This window comes from Zalophus californianus, chromosome 12, assembly GCF_009762305.2.
Source record: "Zalophus californianus isolate mZalCal1 chromosome 12, mZalCal1.pri.v2, whole genome shotgun sequence".
Lineage (NCBI taxonomy): Eukaryota > Metazoa > Chordata > Mammalia > Carnivora > Otariidae > Zalophus > Zalophus californianus.
The window spans coordinates 16,161,955-16,177,291 of record NC_045606.1 but is presented as its reverse complement, the minus strand read 5'-3'; the positions used below and the strand labels follow the sequence as shown (position 1 = coordinate 16,177,291).

General features: G+C 41.3%; 1 protein-coding gene across 14 annotated transcripts in view; it reads right to left on the bottom strand.

Moving 5' to 3' along the window:
* The window catches only part of NRCAM (neuronal cell adhesion molecule), a 290,304-nt gene that overhangs the window by 33,206 nt on the left and 241,761 nt on the right, over positions 1–15,337 (bottom strand). For 9 of the 14 annotated variants that reach the window (XM_027573702.2, XM_027573711.2, XM_035723246.1 and 6 more), the window contains 7 exons: positions 13,513–13,637; positions 13,041–13,070; positions 11,316–11,417; positions 7,314–7,511; positions 7,146–7,216; positions 5,524–5,749; positions 5,021–5,136 (listed from right to left, as the gene is read on the bottom strand). In XM_027573702.2, coding sequence (XP_027429503.2) covers positions 5,021–5,136; positions 5,524–5,749; positions 7,146–7,216; positions 7,314–7,511; positions 11,316–11,417; positions 13,041–13,070; positions 13,513–13,637 — 868 coding nt within the window. The remainder of the gene's footprint in view (positions 1–5,020; positions 5,137–5,523; positions 5,750–7,145; positions 7,217–7,313; positions 7,512–11,315; positions 11,418–13,040; positions 13,071–13,512; positions 13,638–15,337) is intronic. The other 5 variants (XM_027573706.2, XM_035723247.1, XM_027573708.2 and 2 more) reach the window with 1 other exon arrangement.

Here is a 15,337-nt window from a genome sequence, read left to right as displayed (position 1 = left end):
TTAGATTGGCAACAGACCTATCCACAGAGACCTGGCAGGCCAGAAAGGACTGGCAAGATATCTTCAGAGCACTAAACGAGAAAAATATGCAGCCAAGAATACTATATCCAGCTAGGCTGTCATTGAAAATAGAAGGAGAAATAAAAAGCTTCCAGAACAAACAAAAACTAAAGGAATTTGCAAACACGAAACCAGCCCTCCAAGAAATATTGAAAGGGGTCCTCTAAGCAAAGAGAGAGCCTAAAAGCAGCATAGATCAGAAAGGAACACAGACAACATACAGTAACAGTCACCTTACAGGCAATACAACGGCACTAAATTCATACCTTTCAATAGTTACCCTGAATGTAAATGGGCTAAATGCCCCAATCAAAAGACACAGGCTATCAGATTGGATTAAAAAACAAGACCCATCCATATGCTGTCTGCAAGACACTCATTTTAGACCCAAAGACACCCCCAGATTGAAAGTGAGGGGGTGGAAAACCATTTACCATGCTAATGGACACCAAAAGAAAGCTGGAGTGGCAATCCTTATATCAGACAAACTAGATTTTAAAACAAAGACTGTAATAAGAGATGAGGAAGGACACTATATCCTACTTAAAGGGTCTATCCAACAAGAAGATCTAACAATTGTAAATATCTATGCCCCGAACATGGGAGCAGCCACTTTTATAAGGCAATTAATAACAAAAGCGAAGAAACACATTGACAACAATACAATAATAGTGGGGGACTTTAACACCCCCCTGACTGAAATGGACAGATCATCTAAGCAAAAGATCAACAAGAAAATAAAGACTTTAAATGACACACTGGACCAAATGGACTTCACAGACATATTCAGAACATTCCATCCCAAAGCAACGGAATACACATTCTTCTCTAGTGCCCATGGAACATTCTCCAGAATTGATCACATCCTAGGTCACAAATCAGGTCTCAACTGGTACCAAAAGATTGGGATCATCCCCTGCATATTTTCAGACCACAATGCTTTGAAACTAGAACTCAATCACAAGAGGAAAGTCGGAAAGAACTCAAATACATGGAGGCTAAAGAGCATCCTACTAAAGAATGAATGGGTCAACCAGGAAATTAAAGAAGAATTAAAAAAATTCATGGAAACCAATGAAAATGAAAACACAACTCTTCAAAATCTTTGGGATACAGCAAAGGCAGTCCTGAGAGGAAAGTATTATAGCAATACAAGCCTTTCTCAAGAAACAAGAAAGGTCTCAAATACACAACCTAACCCTACACCTAAAGGAGCTGGAGAAAGAATAGCAAATAAAGCCTAAACCCAGCAGGAGAAGAGAAATAATAAAGATCAGAGCAGAAATCAATGAACTAGAAACCAAAAGAACAGTAGAACAGATCAACGAAAGTAGGAGCTGGTTCTTTGAAAGAATTAACAAGATTGATAAACCCCTGGCCAGACTGATCAAAAAGAAAAGAGAAATGACCCAAATCAACAAAATCATGAATGAAAGAGGAGAGATCACAACCAACACCAAAGAAATACAAACAATTATAAGAACATATGATGAGCAACTCTATGCCAGCAAATTAGATAACCTGGAAGAAATGGGTGCATTCCTAGAGATGTATCAACTACCAAAATTGAACCAGGAAGAAATAGAAAACCTGAACAGACCTATAACCACTAAGGAAATTGAAGCAGTCATCAAAAATCTCCCAAGAAACAAAAGCCCAGGGCCAGATGGCTTCCCAGGGGAATTCTATCAGACATTTAAAGAAGAATTAATACCTATTCTCCTGAAACTGTTCCAAAAAATAGAAATGGAAGGAAAACTTCCAAACTCATTTTATGAGGCCACCATTACCTTGATCCCAAAACCAGACAAAGACCCCATCAAAAAGGAGAATTACAGACCAATATCCTTGATGAACATGGATGCAAAAATTCTCACCAAAATACTAGCCAATAGGATCCAACAGTACATTAAAAGGATTATTCACCACGACCAAGTGGGATTTATCCCTGGGCTGCAAGGCTGGTTCAACATCTGCAAATCAATCAACGTGATACAATACATTAACAAAAGAAAGAACAAGAATCATATGATCCTCTCAATAGATGCAGAAAAAGCATTTGACAAAGTACAGCATCCTTTCTTGATCAAAACTCTTCAGAGTATAGGGTTAGAGGGTACATACCTCAATATCATAAAAGCCATCTATGAAAAACCTACAGCGAATATCATTCTCAATGGGGAAAGGCTGAGAGCTTTTCCTCTAAGGTCAGGAACACGGCAGGGACGTCCACTCTCACCACTGCTATTCAACATAGTATTAGAAGTCCTAGCCACGGCCATCAGACAACAAAAAGAAATCAAAGGCATCCAAATCGGCAAAGAGGAAGTCAAACTCTCACTCTTTGAAGATGATATGATACTGTATCTGGAAAACCCAAAAGACTCCACCCCAAAACTGCTAGAACTCATACAGGAATTCAGTAAAGTAGCAGGATATAAAATCAATGCACTGAAATCAGTGGCATTCCTATACACCAACAACAAGACAGAAGAGAGACAAATCAAGGAGTCGATCCCATTTACAATTGCACCCAAAACCATTCGATACCTAGGAATAAATTTAACCAAAGAGGCAAAGGATCTGTACTCAGAAAACTATAAAATACTCATGAAAGAAATTGAAGAAGACACAAAGAAATGGAAAAACGTTCCATGTTCATGGATTGGGAGAATCAACATTGTGAAGATGTCAATGCTACCTAGAGCAATCTACACATTCAATGCAATCCCCATCAAAATACCATCCATTTTTCAAAGAAATGGAACAAATAATCCTAAAATTTGTATGGAACCAGAAGAGACCCCGAATAGCCAGAGGAATCTTGAAAAAGAAAAGCAAAGCTGGCGGCATCACAATTCCGGACTTCCAGCTCTATTACAAAGCTGTCATCATCAAGACAGTATGGTACTGGCACAAAAACAGACACATCGATCAATGGAACAGAATCGAGAGCCCAGAAATGGACCCTCAACTCTATGGTCAACTTATCTTTGACAAAGCAGGAAAGAATGTCCAATGGAAAAAAGACAGTCTCTTCAACAAATGGTGTTGGGAAAATTGGACAGCCACATGCAGAAGAATGAAACTGGACCATTTCCTTACACCACACACAAAAATAGACTCCAAATGGTTGAAAGACCTAAACGTGAGACAGGAGTCCATCCAAATCCTAAAGGAGAACACAGGTAGCAACCTCTTCGACCTCAGCCGCAGCAACTTCTTCCTAGAAACATCGCCAAAGGCACGGGAAGCCAGGGCAAAAATGAACTATTGGGATTTCATCAAGATAAAAAGCTTTTGCACAGCAAAAGAAACAGTCCACAAAACCAAAAGACAACCGACAGAATGGGAGAAAATATTTGCAAATGACAGATCAGATAAAGGGCTAGTATCCAAAATCTATAAAGAACTTATCAAACTCAACACCCAAAGAACAAATAATCCAATCAAGAAATGGGCAGAAGACATGAACAGACATTTTTCCAAAGAAGACATCCAAATGGCCAACAGGCACATGAAAAAGTGCTCAACATCGCTCGGCATCAGGGAAATCCGAATCAAAACCTCAATGAGATACCACCTCACAGTAGTCAGAATGGCTAAAATTAACAAGTCAGGGAACGACAGATGTTGGTGGGGATGTGGAGAAAGGGGAACCCTCCTACACTGTTGGTGGGAATGCAAGCTGGTGCAACCACTCTGGGAAACAGTATGGAGGTTCCTCAAACAGTTGAAATTAGAGCTACCATTCGATCCAGCAATTGCACTACTGGGTATTTACCACAAAGATACAAATGTAGGGACCCGAAGGGGTATGTGCACCCCAATGTTTATAGCAGCAATGTCCACAATAGCCAAACTGTGGAAAGAGCCAAGATGTCCATCGACAGATGAATGGCTAAAGAAGAAGTGGTATATATACACAATGGAATATTATGCAGCCATCAAAAGGAATGAGATCTTGCCATTTGCAACGGCGTGGATGGAACTGGAGGGTGTTATGCTGAGTGAAATAAGTCAATCAGAGAAAGACATGTATCATATGACCTCACCGATATGAGGAATTCTTAATCTCAGGAAACAAACTGAGTGTTACTGGAGTGGTTGGGGGTGGGAGGGATGGGGTGGCTGGGTGATAGACATTGGGGAGGGTACGTGCTACGGTGAGCGCTGTGAATTGTGCAAGACTGTTGAATCACAGATCTGTACTTCTGAAACAAATAACGCAACATATTTTAAGAAAAAAGAAAAAGAAGAAGATAACAGGAGAGGAAGAATGAAGGGGAGTAAGTCAGAGGGGGAGACGAACCATGAGACGATGGACTCTGAAAAACAAACTGAGGGTTCTAGAGGGGAGGAGGGTAGGGGGATGGGGTAGCCTGGTGATGGGTATTGAGGAGGGCACGTTCTGCATGGAGCACTGGGTGTTATGAACAAACAATGAATCATGGAACACTACATCAAAAACTAATGATGTAATATATGGTGATTAACATAACAATAAAAAAAAAGAATGACCCTGTTGGGACTATATGAGTTTGAAGTATAATCTGAATGATTTTTTAAAAAAAATGCCTACATTATTTTCAGGACAATTTTGTGTGTTTAACACATGTGGTCAGTATTGCTTTAAAGCTAGGTGCATTTGGTTGTATTTTTGTTTTTTAAACACTAATTTTCCCCACTTTGTGCCTCTGTTAATTGTTTAGCTGGAAGAATTTTAGGCCATCTGTGGGGAAAAATGGAGAAAAACTTTCTTACACGCCACCCCCCCCCCCCCACCACTTTGGATGCAGTGAGGTTTTGCTTCTGCTCTAGCTGGGGTTCTTGAGACATGGCCTGTCTGAGGTGATAAACCAGATGAATTCTCAAGGCCTCTGATCAAAAGAAGTGCATCTGGCATTCGCTGAAGGCCTGTTCCTACGGAAAAAAAGCAAAAAAATCTCCCTTCACTTGCCCGATAGCCTTGCAGGTGTCCTCGGATACTTTTCAGAGGTACGGGGTCCCAGTGCACCTCAGCTAAGGTACTGTTGACCACGTTCACATGCACATTTCCGGGAGCCACCATTGGGACTAGGGAAAAACAGGAAAGGGGGCAGAAGTATCAACGTTATTTTGCAATTTCATGCAAAAATGCCACTAACAATTTTCGCTTGACGTATGACCCAGCTTTATTCTATGGATTATCAAGTATTGAGAGTAGATTTTTTTTTTTTTTTTGGTATCTGTTCATCTGACTTGGTGAGAATAATGTATCTTTTTAAAAGTAATGACACTTGACATTCTGAACCTATTTTTTACATAGCAGGCTGTCTGCATTCAGGAATGTTCAGCAAAATAATTGCCACCTCCGTCCCTCCTAGTCTACGCACCCCCTGGACATGGCCTTGGCTTGCACCTTGGTAAGTCTGTGTTGCTGGTATAAAGGAAAGTATCACTGAAACAGCATTGAAAACTTACGGTCTTCTCCAGAATGCCCCATGACCACGGCTGGCTCTGGAGCAAACCCCACGTCATTCAGGGCCTGCACTTTTATCAGGTATGGAACGAAGGTTGGTGTGCCCGAGACAATATATTTGGATACATTTGCCACCACCACAGACGTCCACTCATCGTCACCATCTTTCTGGCGCCAGCTCACTTTGTACTGAAGGCCTGGCCCGTTAGATTCGAAACCATTCAAGGGCTGTAAGAAAAGCCAAATAATCAGAGCTTATAAAACAGACAGACTGAGCAACCTTCTCCCCGGAACACCAAAATTTAATTCCCAGTCTTAAGGAAAGTGAGCACTGAAATGCTAAAATGCTAGCTATTAACAATGCCTTCCAGGGACCTTTTATCTTTTTTTTTTTCATTCGTGATGAGATTCAAAGCTTGTTTGGGATCAACATTTCAAAGGTTGTTAATTTCTATCTTGAAGTTGTACATACCACATAAGCCTCTCAAACTCTGGCTCCACAGTCAAGGGTGGGTGACTTAGAGCATTTCAGTTACACAGTTTCCTTTATATATCCCTGTCTGTGTGACAGTACATCATTGTCTATTTTACTTAGAGCCAGAAGCTTGTGAACTGCTTCTTTCTTTATTAAAAAAAAAAAAAAAAGTTGGCTTGTTGGGGCACCTGGCTGGCTCTGTCGGAGGAGCGTGTGAACTCTTGATCTCAGGGTTGTGGGTTCGAGCCCCACAGTGGGTGTAGAGAGTACTTAAAATAAAATCTTAAAAAAACATTGGCTCGTCAGTCTATCCTGTTTTACATGTCAGTATGTATATAAATATGTACAAGTACGTATGCATATAAGTGTGCATGCATAGGTCTATTAAAATAAGTTTTAAAATCACCCAAGTGAATATATGTTAATTTTCCAAATCCAGAAAATATGAATAAACCAGAAAAAAGAGAGAGAAAAGCAGAGGCAGAAGAAGAAGTTGACTACTTGGAATAGCTTGGTACAGGTCTTATACATCTTGTACCAAGATGTACAGCTTGGTACATCTTCTAGATGGTTCTCTATGATGATGATAATACCAGCTAGCATTTGTTGAGCACATATATGTGCTAGGCACTGTTCTAGGGGCCTCTATGTATTTATTCCTTGAATTGTGTGAGGTTGGTTCTATAACTAGTCCCATCATACAGATACATAATGGTGATGTTAAGCAACTGGCTTAAAGTCACACCGTGAGTGGCAAAGCTGGGATTTGCATCCATTCATTTGGGCTCCAAGGATTAAGCTTTTAACTGCTACACAATAATATCTCTTAAAGAAAGAGATATAATACATATTTTTCCCCCAAATGGATGAAATGGGATTTTAATACAGACATTGTTTGTAGAGGGAGAAAGAGAGAGAGCACCCAAGTGGGAGGGTGGAGGGCAGAGGGAGAGGGAGAATTGCAAGCAGCCCCTCGATGCAGGGTTCAGTCTCATGACCCTGAAACCATGACCAGAGACGAAATCAAGAGTCAGATGCTTAACCAACTGAGCCATCCAGACGCCCCAATACAGACATTGTTTAAAAACACCCCCCCCCCCCAACTCTAAGATACACTGAGAAAAGCTGAAGCCTTCATGCTGAGCTCACCTTCCAGGTAATCACCAAATTATCAGGCTCTGATCCCAGTCCTTCCACAGCTGTGGGATTTGTATCAGGTTCTGGAAGTTAAACAGCCACATATATGTAAGTTTGGATCTTTTTTTTTTTTAAACAGTGGAAAACTTTTCATTTCCTGTCACAGAAGCCTCACTTTACCTGCGGCTTTAGTCAAATACTGTTCAGATGCCTCACTGGGCAAGCTCCTCCCGAGGCTGTTCACGGCCATCACTCTGAAGGAGTAGTTCACGTAAGGCGACAGCTTCAGCTGGGCTGTGGTCTGCATTCCAGAAACCTCGGTTTGGTGGTGCCACAGCCCTGCCTCGTGCATTGCATCTTCATATTCAATGATGAATTCTGGCCACGACACACACACACAGAACCCAAGACAGTGAGGTCAGCCACCCGAGGGTAGGTTCGAGGCTAACGAACAGAACAATTTAACAAGAGTAGCTGAACATTGATTATTTCACTTTCAAGAAAAATTCTGTAAGAACATTTTGATTTAAGAGTTCTATCAGTATCCTCAATATTTAAGCATACCCAATAATATTTAGTACTCTTTCTCTAGCATGCTGAGTTGAGTTACTTAAATCTGTTTAGAAGTGGTCTCCATAACCTTAGGAAAGTTTCAATATATGAAAAGATGGTTAGGGTTTCTTTTTTTCTTTCATAATAGGAGAAATTAAAGATAGTGAGATACTACTTTCCACTAAACAGACTGGCAGCAATCAAAAGTTCAACATACTTTATTGACTATTACACAGGGAAACAAGCATTCTCCTACGTTCTTCCTGGGAAGTGTAAATTGGCACAACTTCTATAGAGGACAATTTAGAACACCTCACAATATTCAACTCAAATATCCTTTGATTGAGAAATGATACTCCTACCAATTTATTTTGAATAAATGTGCTCATGCGTATGCTCAGAGGCACATGAAAAAGAATCCACATTACATCATTGTTTGCAGCTGAAACAAGCTAATTGCAAACAACCTAAATGTTCAGCACCAGGACACTGATCAAATAAATTATGGTGTATCCACACAGTGGAATATTCTGCAGCTGTAAAAACTGAAGGGGGCCACTCCGTATGCCACCGAAATGGAATGATTTCTGAACTACATTGTTAAGCGTAACCAAGTAGGATACAGAACAGTGTGGAACACTTGGGTAAGAGCACAAAGATGGGCTGTAACGTACACACACACCTATATGCTTGAATATACACGTATTGCCTCCTGGAGGATACACACTGGGGTCTTGGAGAAAGTGGGAGTTAGAGGTAGGAGGAAGACTTACTTTTTAGTGCATACCCTTTTGCATCTACTATTTGTGGCATGTATATGGTTTACCCTCATAAAAAAATAGGTATTTAGATATTTACTAATTGCCTATAATGTGCCCATGTACGGTGATGTGAATTACAGATACAAAGACGAAGTAGAAATGCTCTGTGTTCCAGTGCTCTGAAGCTAAGTAGCTTGAGTTCGCCTTTCAATCTCCATTCACTGGCTGGTGATCTCCAGTCCCATAAACTGGTGACTTGCACATTTCTCTCGGCAGCCCCTGCCTCTCCCGTGAACTGCACACTTGGGCAGCTCATTGACTCAACAACTCCATCTGCTTCTCTCTGACAGCATGACACACTGGTTACGGCCAGGAGTGATCCCGATCTTCCTTGCCGGCTGGCAGTGACAACTCAGCTCAAAACCTTGAAGCCCGTCTTAGATCCCCTCTTTGTTTCCTACTCTCCATAGTTTTGTTGGCTATACCTTTAAAACATGCAAAATCTGACTACTGTTGAGCACCTCCATCCCTCTCAGCCCTAACCCAAGCCACTGTTCTCTCTCTCTCTCTCTCTCTCTCTCTCTCCTGTGAATCACTGCAAAACCTCCCAGCTCATGAGTTCCCAGATTTTCTCAGCTCATGGTGCACACAGCATCTCAGTAATTTTCTTCATGGTTTCCTTAGGCCAAAAGAAATATCTAACACTTCCATGTAAGTGGTTAGGTCCACAGAACTTAATAAATTTTCATGCCTTCACAACTTAAAACCTATTCGGCACTGCACAGCTTCTCGAACCTTGTTAAGATACCACCTTCCTCATTCCCTGTTACACACTGATTTTCATGCGGTACTTGCTTTTTACCACAGCAAAGGCTTTGCAGGCACGGCATCATCACAATATGGTACCACAATATTGTAGGGGAACCGTAAGTGCCTTGATCTCGTACTTCATGTGGCGTCTGACAGATGTGACTGTTTTTTAAACATCAAAATTTAAAAGTCAAAAACTTAAAACATATCCCGAGGCACCCTTGTTAGTTTGCTGAGGTTCTACAGGGTACTTCACAGAGAACTGTGGTCCTACCTGGTCTCCCTGCTTCCCCTCTTGTTCTTCTATAGACCATTTTCACTTTTTTTTTTTAAAGATTTATTTATTTGGGCGAGAGAGAGAACACGTGCGTGCATGAGCGGGAGGGGCAGAGGGAGAAAGAATCTCAAGCAGACTCTGCACTCAGCACGGAGCCCGACATGAGGCTCAATCTCACCACCCTGAGATCATGACCTGAGCCGAAACCAAGAGTCTGATGCTCAACTGACTGCACCACCCAGGTGCCCCTAGACCGTTTTCAATAGAATAGCCAGAGTGATCCATTAATCACTCCTCTATTTAGTTCCCTCCAATGACTTCCAACCCTTACAATGGCCTAAAAGGCCTGCCCAGTTCACACTCTACCCCTTAGTTGCTGCTGGAGCTCAGGAAGAGTGTGGCCTCATGTGCACACTGCAGCAGATCCTTGGGGAAGGGGCAGAAGGAGACTGCTGTCAACACCTCTTCTGAAGGAAGATCTAAGTAGTGTGTGTGTGTGTGTGTGTGTGTGTGTGTGTGTGTGTGTGTTCTACATATATATGCATATACAATGTGTATTGCATTTTACATATATACACACATATATAATGATATTAAATGTAACAGCATAATATATTATTATTAATATTATTTTATTTGTGTCCTCAGCTAAAATATAAGCTCCATGTAGGTAGAGATTTTTGACTGTTTTGTTTTAGAACAATGCCTGGTACATTATAGGCACTCCATAAATATCTGTTGAATGAATGAGTGAATGAATGAAAGAGTAGAAATGCTTTAGAATCTAATGGTATCATTTAAATATAGGTACAAAGGGTCTCCACGCATCCTAACCAGCTAAATCTGGCTACTGTATTGAATTAACTGGAAGACTCAGCACGAATGATTAAGGGTTCTGAGCAAGGACCGAATACTCAGCTGAGAGAAGAACACCTCGAAATAACACAAGATGGAGAGGAAGTTTTTGCTGAATTTCATCGGAAATACTCTGCTTTATCAGTGGGTGCAAGAAATCACCACACACATCACTTCAGAGTAATCTGAGGTACTTGTCAGAAAGGAATTTAGCTTTCCTGCAGCATATGCCTGGAGGTCATAATATATTACAGGCTTGTGATACTCTCTCAAGTATCTTTTCAGTTGTCAAACGTCTAAGCACCTCTAGAGTCTGATTTTACGAAGCTCTTCCAGTATCCTTACAATGGGGTCCCTCCCCTGACTTTGCTCCCTAGGCTAATGTCCTGATGGCGAGGAGCAGACACTATGGAATGTGCCTCTTTTTGCAGGGGCTGAGGGGAGGAAAGAGGCCCACACTGGAAGGTAATAGACCTACTGTCCACACCCAGCTCTGTGACCAACTGTGGGTCTGCAAAATCACTTTACTCACCAAATCTCAGTTTCCTAACACACACACTGGCAGACCAGTGCCTGGTCCTCCTGTGTTTTCCTCCCGCATTAATGCGCAAAATGAATAGCTTACAAGGCATCATCCTACTATGGGGGAGATTTAAGGTGATTCTGACAGATCGCATACACAAAAGGAAAGTGTATTTGCTTAGTTCACATCTTTGGCAACTAAGTGGTGTCCTATCCCAGAGGCAGTAAGCAGGAATAACTCAGTCTCCGAAGAGAGGAGAGTGATAGATCAACGTTTTTGTTGTATTAGTAATGAAACAGAGAATGCCAGCAAATATCTCTGTAAGGAATTTCAATTGCATGTGATAAAGTGCTTGGGAAATGGTGGTGAAATGTATCGGTGACAAAGACAAGGCTATGACATACTTGTAATAGGGCTGTTGTTGTCATTGCCTGGCGTCCATGACAGCTGAACACTTTTGTCGAGTTGATCCGTCAATTCTAAATCAAAGGGAGGATTTGGGACATCTGTAGACCGAACACACATACCACCGTTACCCATCCATTTTTATGAGGTTCTCCTTTACCCGTGATACTATTCATGGGGGGTGGGGGTGGGATGGAGTTGGGGGTGGTGTGGGGGGTGGGGGGCATCTTAAAGAAATAGCACACTTAATGGTTAATGAGCATGCGTCTGAAATGAAATGGGAGCCACTGAGGTTGCTGGGAACACACAAGCACACCCAAGACCTCCTCCAAGCAAGGAGGAGGTCTTGCTTGCTCCTTTTCTTGCTTGCTTCCGCTTGCTCCCTTTTCAAATGAAACCAAATCACTGGTGACCAAAACCAGTGAGGTGGGCATACATGGTTCACCAGCACTCTCAATGTGTCTTCTCATAGACATGAAGAGCACAAACAGAAAAAATAATATTGAAGCTTAATTTCTAATAAATGGGAGACAGAACAGCAAACGCTAAAAGACCAATACAGGCAAATATAATGTACTGCTTAAGAAGACCTCAATGTTCTTTCTGAAACATGTGAAATTATAGATTTTGGAGCTCCTGGAGAATATTTATATTTTTAGGGGAATTCTAAGATTGATGCTATATAAGTAGCTCTCAGCATGCATACCTCATGCAGATGCTCAGTACAATAGTCAGGCAGGCCCATGGGGACATGGTGTGTTTATTCCCAGAGGACACTAGGGTACAGACACCTGTGGGGACAAAGGTGTCCCGGAAGCATGGTCTGCCTCTTCTAATGGTACGTCTGACATCCAGAGAGTTAACGTTTCCCTCTGGGCTTTTCCTGACCTTGCTCTTGGGAGTGATTGTGGCTCTTGGGGAACCAGAAGCCATATAAAAATATGGGCACTTCTTTCCTATCAGTAAAGAAACAGTAAACATCTACCAAGGGCAGTTCTTCTATAGCTTAACTACTGACACTATGTAAAATCCAGCTGAGTGTATGCCATAAAATTAATTTTTGTATTTATAGGCTGAATAAAGATGAAGTTTCTTTAATCAAAAAGAGTTCTGGAAATAATTTCTGATTTATTTTCCAGACTCAGAAAAGTCACACAACCTGGAAGTGCCCTCCTTTTGGTCTTTCTTTAGTGATTTATGTTTTTTAACGCAATGAGTTGTTTTTCTCTAATACAAAGGTCAAATGTTCTAAACATTCACTGTTTTCCTATGTAAATTTCTGGAAAAAAAAAACACGTCCACGTTTCCAAAACAACTTTTAATAGCCTGAAATAAAAACCTGATTTGTGGAATGATCTTTGAGATAGTTTTTTTTTTCATTCTGGAAACAGTGGAGGACAGCTTTTGAAAAAGCATGATGCTATTTTACAAGGCAATTATACCAAAGAGGGACTTTTATCAAATGAAATGACTTTATAATAACACATGAAATATTTGGCAATGAGTGGTACTACACTCAGTGAAACATTCCAGAGCTATAATGAAGAAAATGATTTATGGCAGTAAATAAGCAACAGAACAGAATGCTGGACAGAGCCCTTGTCCTTAAAGCAACACAATCAGTGATGTGGTAGAGAAAAGAGAGGACTTATTATTATTATTATTATTTGCACATGTGAACTTGTTTGACAGAAAATAGAGAAAGAAGACTCATATTAGTTTACCGTAAATAGGAGCTGGAGTTGGAGTAGGAGCTAGAAAGGACATTAATATAAAGGATTTTAATCAAAATTAGTCATGGAAAGATATAAAATAGCACAAGAAGACAAAGACTGACCATGATTAAGATCTAAAACCGAGCTGTACGCGAGCTGTGGGACACGGCATTGATAAACATGCAGTAACAACGTGGGGGGCAGGACACCTTCAATCTTAAATCAAAGTACATTATTTCTCCCGATTTTCTTATACAAAAATCACTAATACACACAACCATCATTTTATTCCAGCGCTGCTACAGTAGTATATTTATACTGATATTACTACCTCAAAGGCGTCTCTCAAAGAAGAAAAGTGTAGGTATTTAATTCCCCTACAAAACTGTAAAACTGTAACAAGCAAACATTTACTCTGGACAGTTTTCCTTCCGACCTAACACAAGGCAGCATGCAGCGCTGGGTGTGTTCTAGTTCTTACCAACAACGCTCAGCACAGCACTGGCAGAAACGTTGTCCAGAGTTGTGTTGGCCACACACGTGTAGGTCCCACCATCGTCATCCCTTACATCAGCCACCACCAAATGGTCTTTGTCCACAGTGAACCTGTGAAGAAAACAGGTTCAGAGCAGCTGAAACGGACACCCGACCATACATGATGGATGCTTGCTTTACTGGCATGAAAGAAACTCTGTGAATTTGAAACAAAGAGAGAGAGAGAGGACAAACATTTGCAGCTCGTTAGAGCAGAAATCCAAAAAATATGTCTCACTTTGATCATGACAAAAGCCGGAAGACAATTAGAATGGACTAGAAGCTTGGGTTAGAAGGGATGTCAAGTCATTTCAAGCACACCCCTGGAAGGTTAGGTGCTTCCCTGAAGACCAGGGGGGCACCCAGAGGTGGTGGGGGCAGCTGCAGTCACCCTTACGAGCAGGCTCTCTTGTGGCTTCGGCTGCTAAGGAACATTTGAACACCACTCATTCAGCTCCATTTCTAACAAAGTGTGTATTTTAAAATAATTTATCATTGACTGCAGAAATTTTGTGCCATTTTTGCCACCTGCATGAACTCTCATGGGAGTAAGTAAATGCAAAGAATAGTATCAACTTTATCATAAGGGGACAGGATGACTTAGATCAGCGAGCGCCACGGAGAGTTCTCTAGAGGTTACTAGCTGGCATGAGAAATTACTCAGTAGGTCAAAAATCCATGTAAATAGGATTCATGCATGATTTTAAGAGGATGCATAAATCATTCACTGTCTTTGCAGGGAATTTCCAAGTTAAAGTTTTAGCCACCTTCACTCGATGGTCATTTCTTTCTATTTCCTTCTCACCTTTACCAACTCAGATTCCACAAATAAAACTGGCCAGGTGCGGGGGCAAGTGGGTGGCTCAGTCAGTTAAGCGTCTGCCTTCAGCTCAGGTCATGATCCCAGCGTCCTGGGATCGAGCCCCACACCCCACATCCGGCTCCCTGCTCCGCGGGGAGCCTGCTTCTTCCACTCCCTCTTCTCCCTGCTTGTGCTCTCTCATGCTGTCTCTCAAATAAATAAATAAAATCTTTAAAAAAAAAAACAAAATAAAAACCTGGCCAGCTGGAAGCATAAAATTAGATGGAAATCCTGAGTATAGAGGAGAAGGTCACATAGTTTTGTGTGTGTGTGTGTGTGTGTGTGCGTGTGTGTGTGTGTGTGTGTGTGTTTAGGGGCAGTTAAGCAACACGCACTGCTTAGGCACAGTTGCAAGCAAACAACAGGGAGCATTTCCACCAGCACACGGCATTTCTTCCACTAGGGGGGCAATGTTTGTAGCCTCTGTGACAGTTAAAATTCACTAGGTCAGCTCTATACCTATTCATTCAAATTGAGGCTTCACCCAGAAAATGGGTATGACTTTTCCTCCATTCCAAGCTCAAGGACTGCAACGTGTTTAGGCTATTTTAAATAGTTTACCTGTTTTTTTCCCCCTTCTCTTTCTACTGGCCAAAGTGAAATCAAAAGAAAATTCCCCATCCGAATGAAAACTGGTGTCCTTTAAAATAACGACAAGGATTTAGGTGCACTCTGCTGATTAAAGCAATCACATTTCTGCTTATTTGTAGAATGGTAATGAAAACATCATCTGTCGAGACTTCACTGTACAAGGTAGAAAACAATGGAAGTCATCCAAGGCCTGAAAGGTTTTTCCCATCCTGAATTACACAGGAGACCAGAACACAAAGACAGACAAACATTCTCAGGGTCTGATTTCAATAACTCGATACCTTTTTAGGTCCCCACATTTTGCAGCAGGGAGAAAATG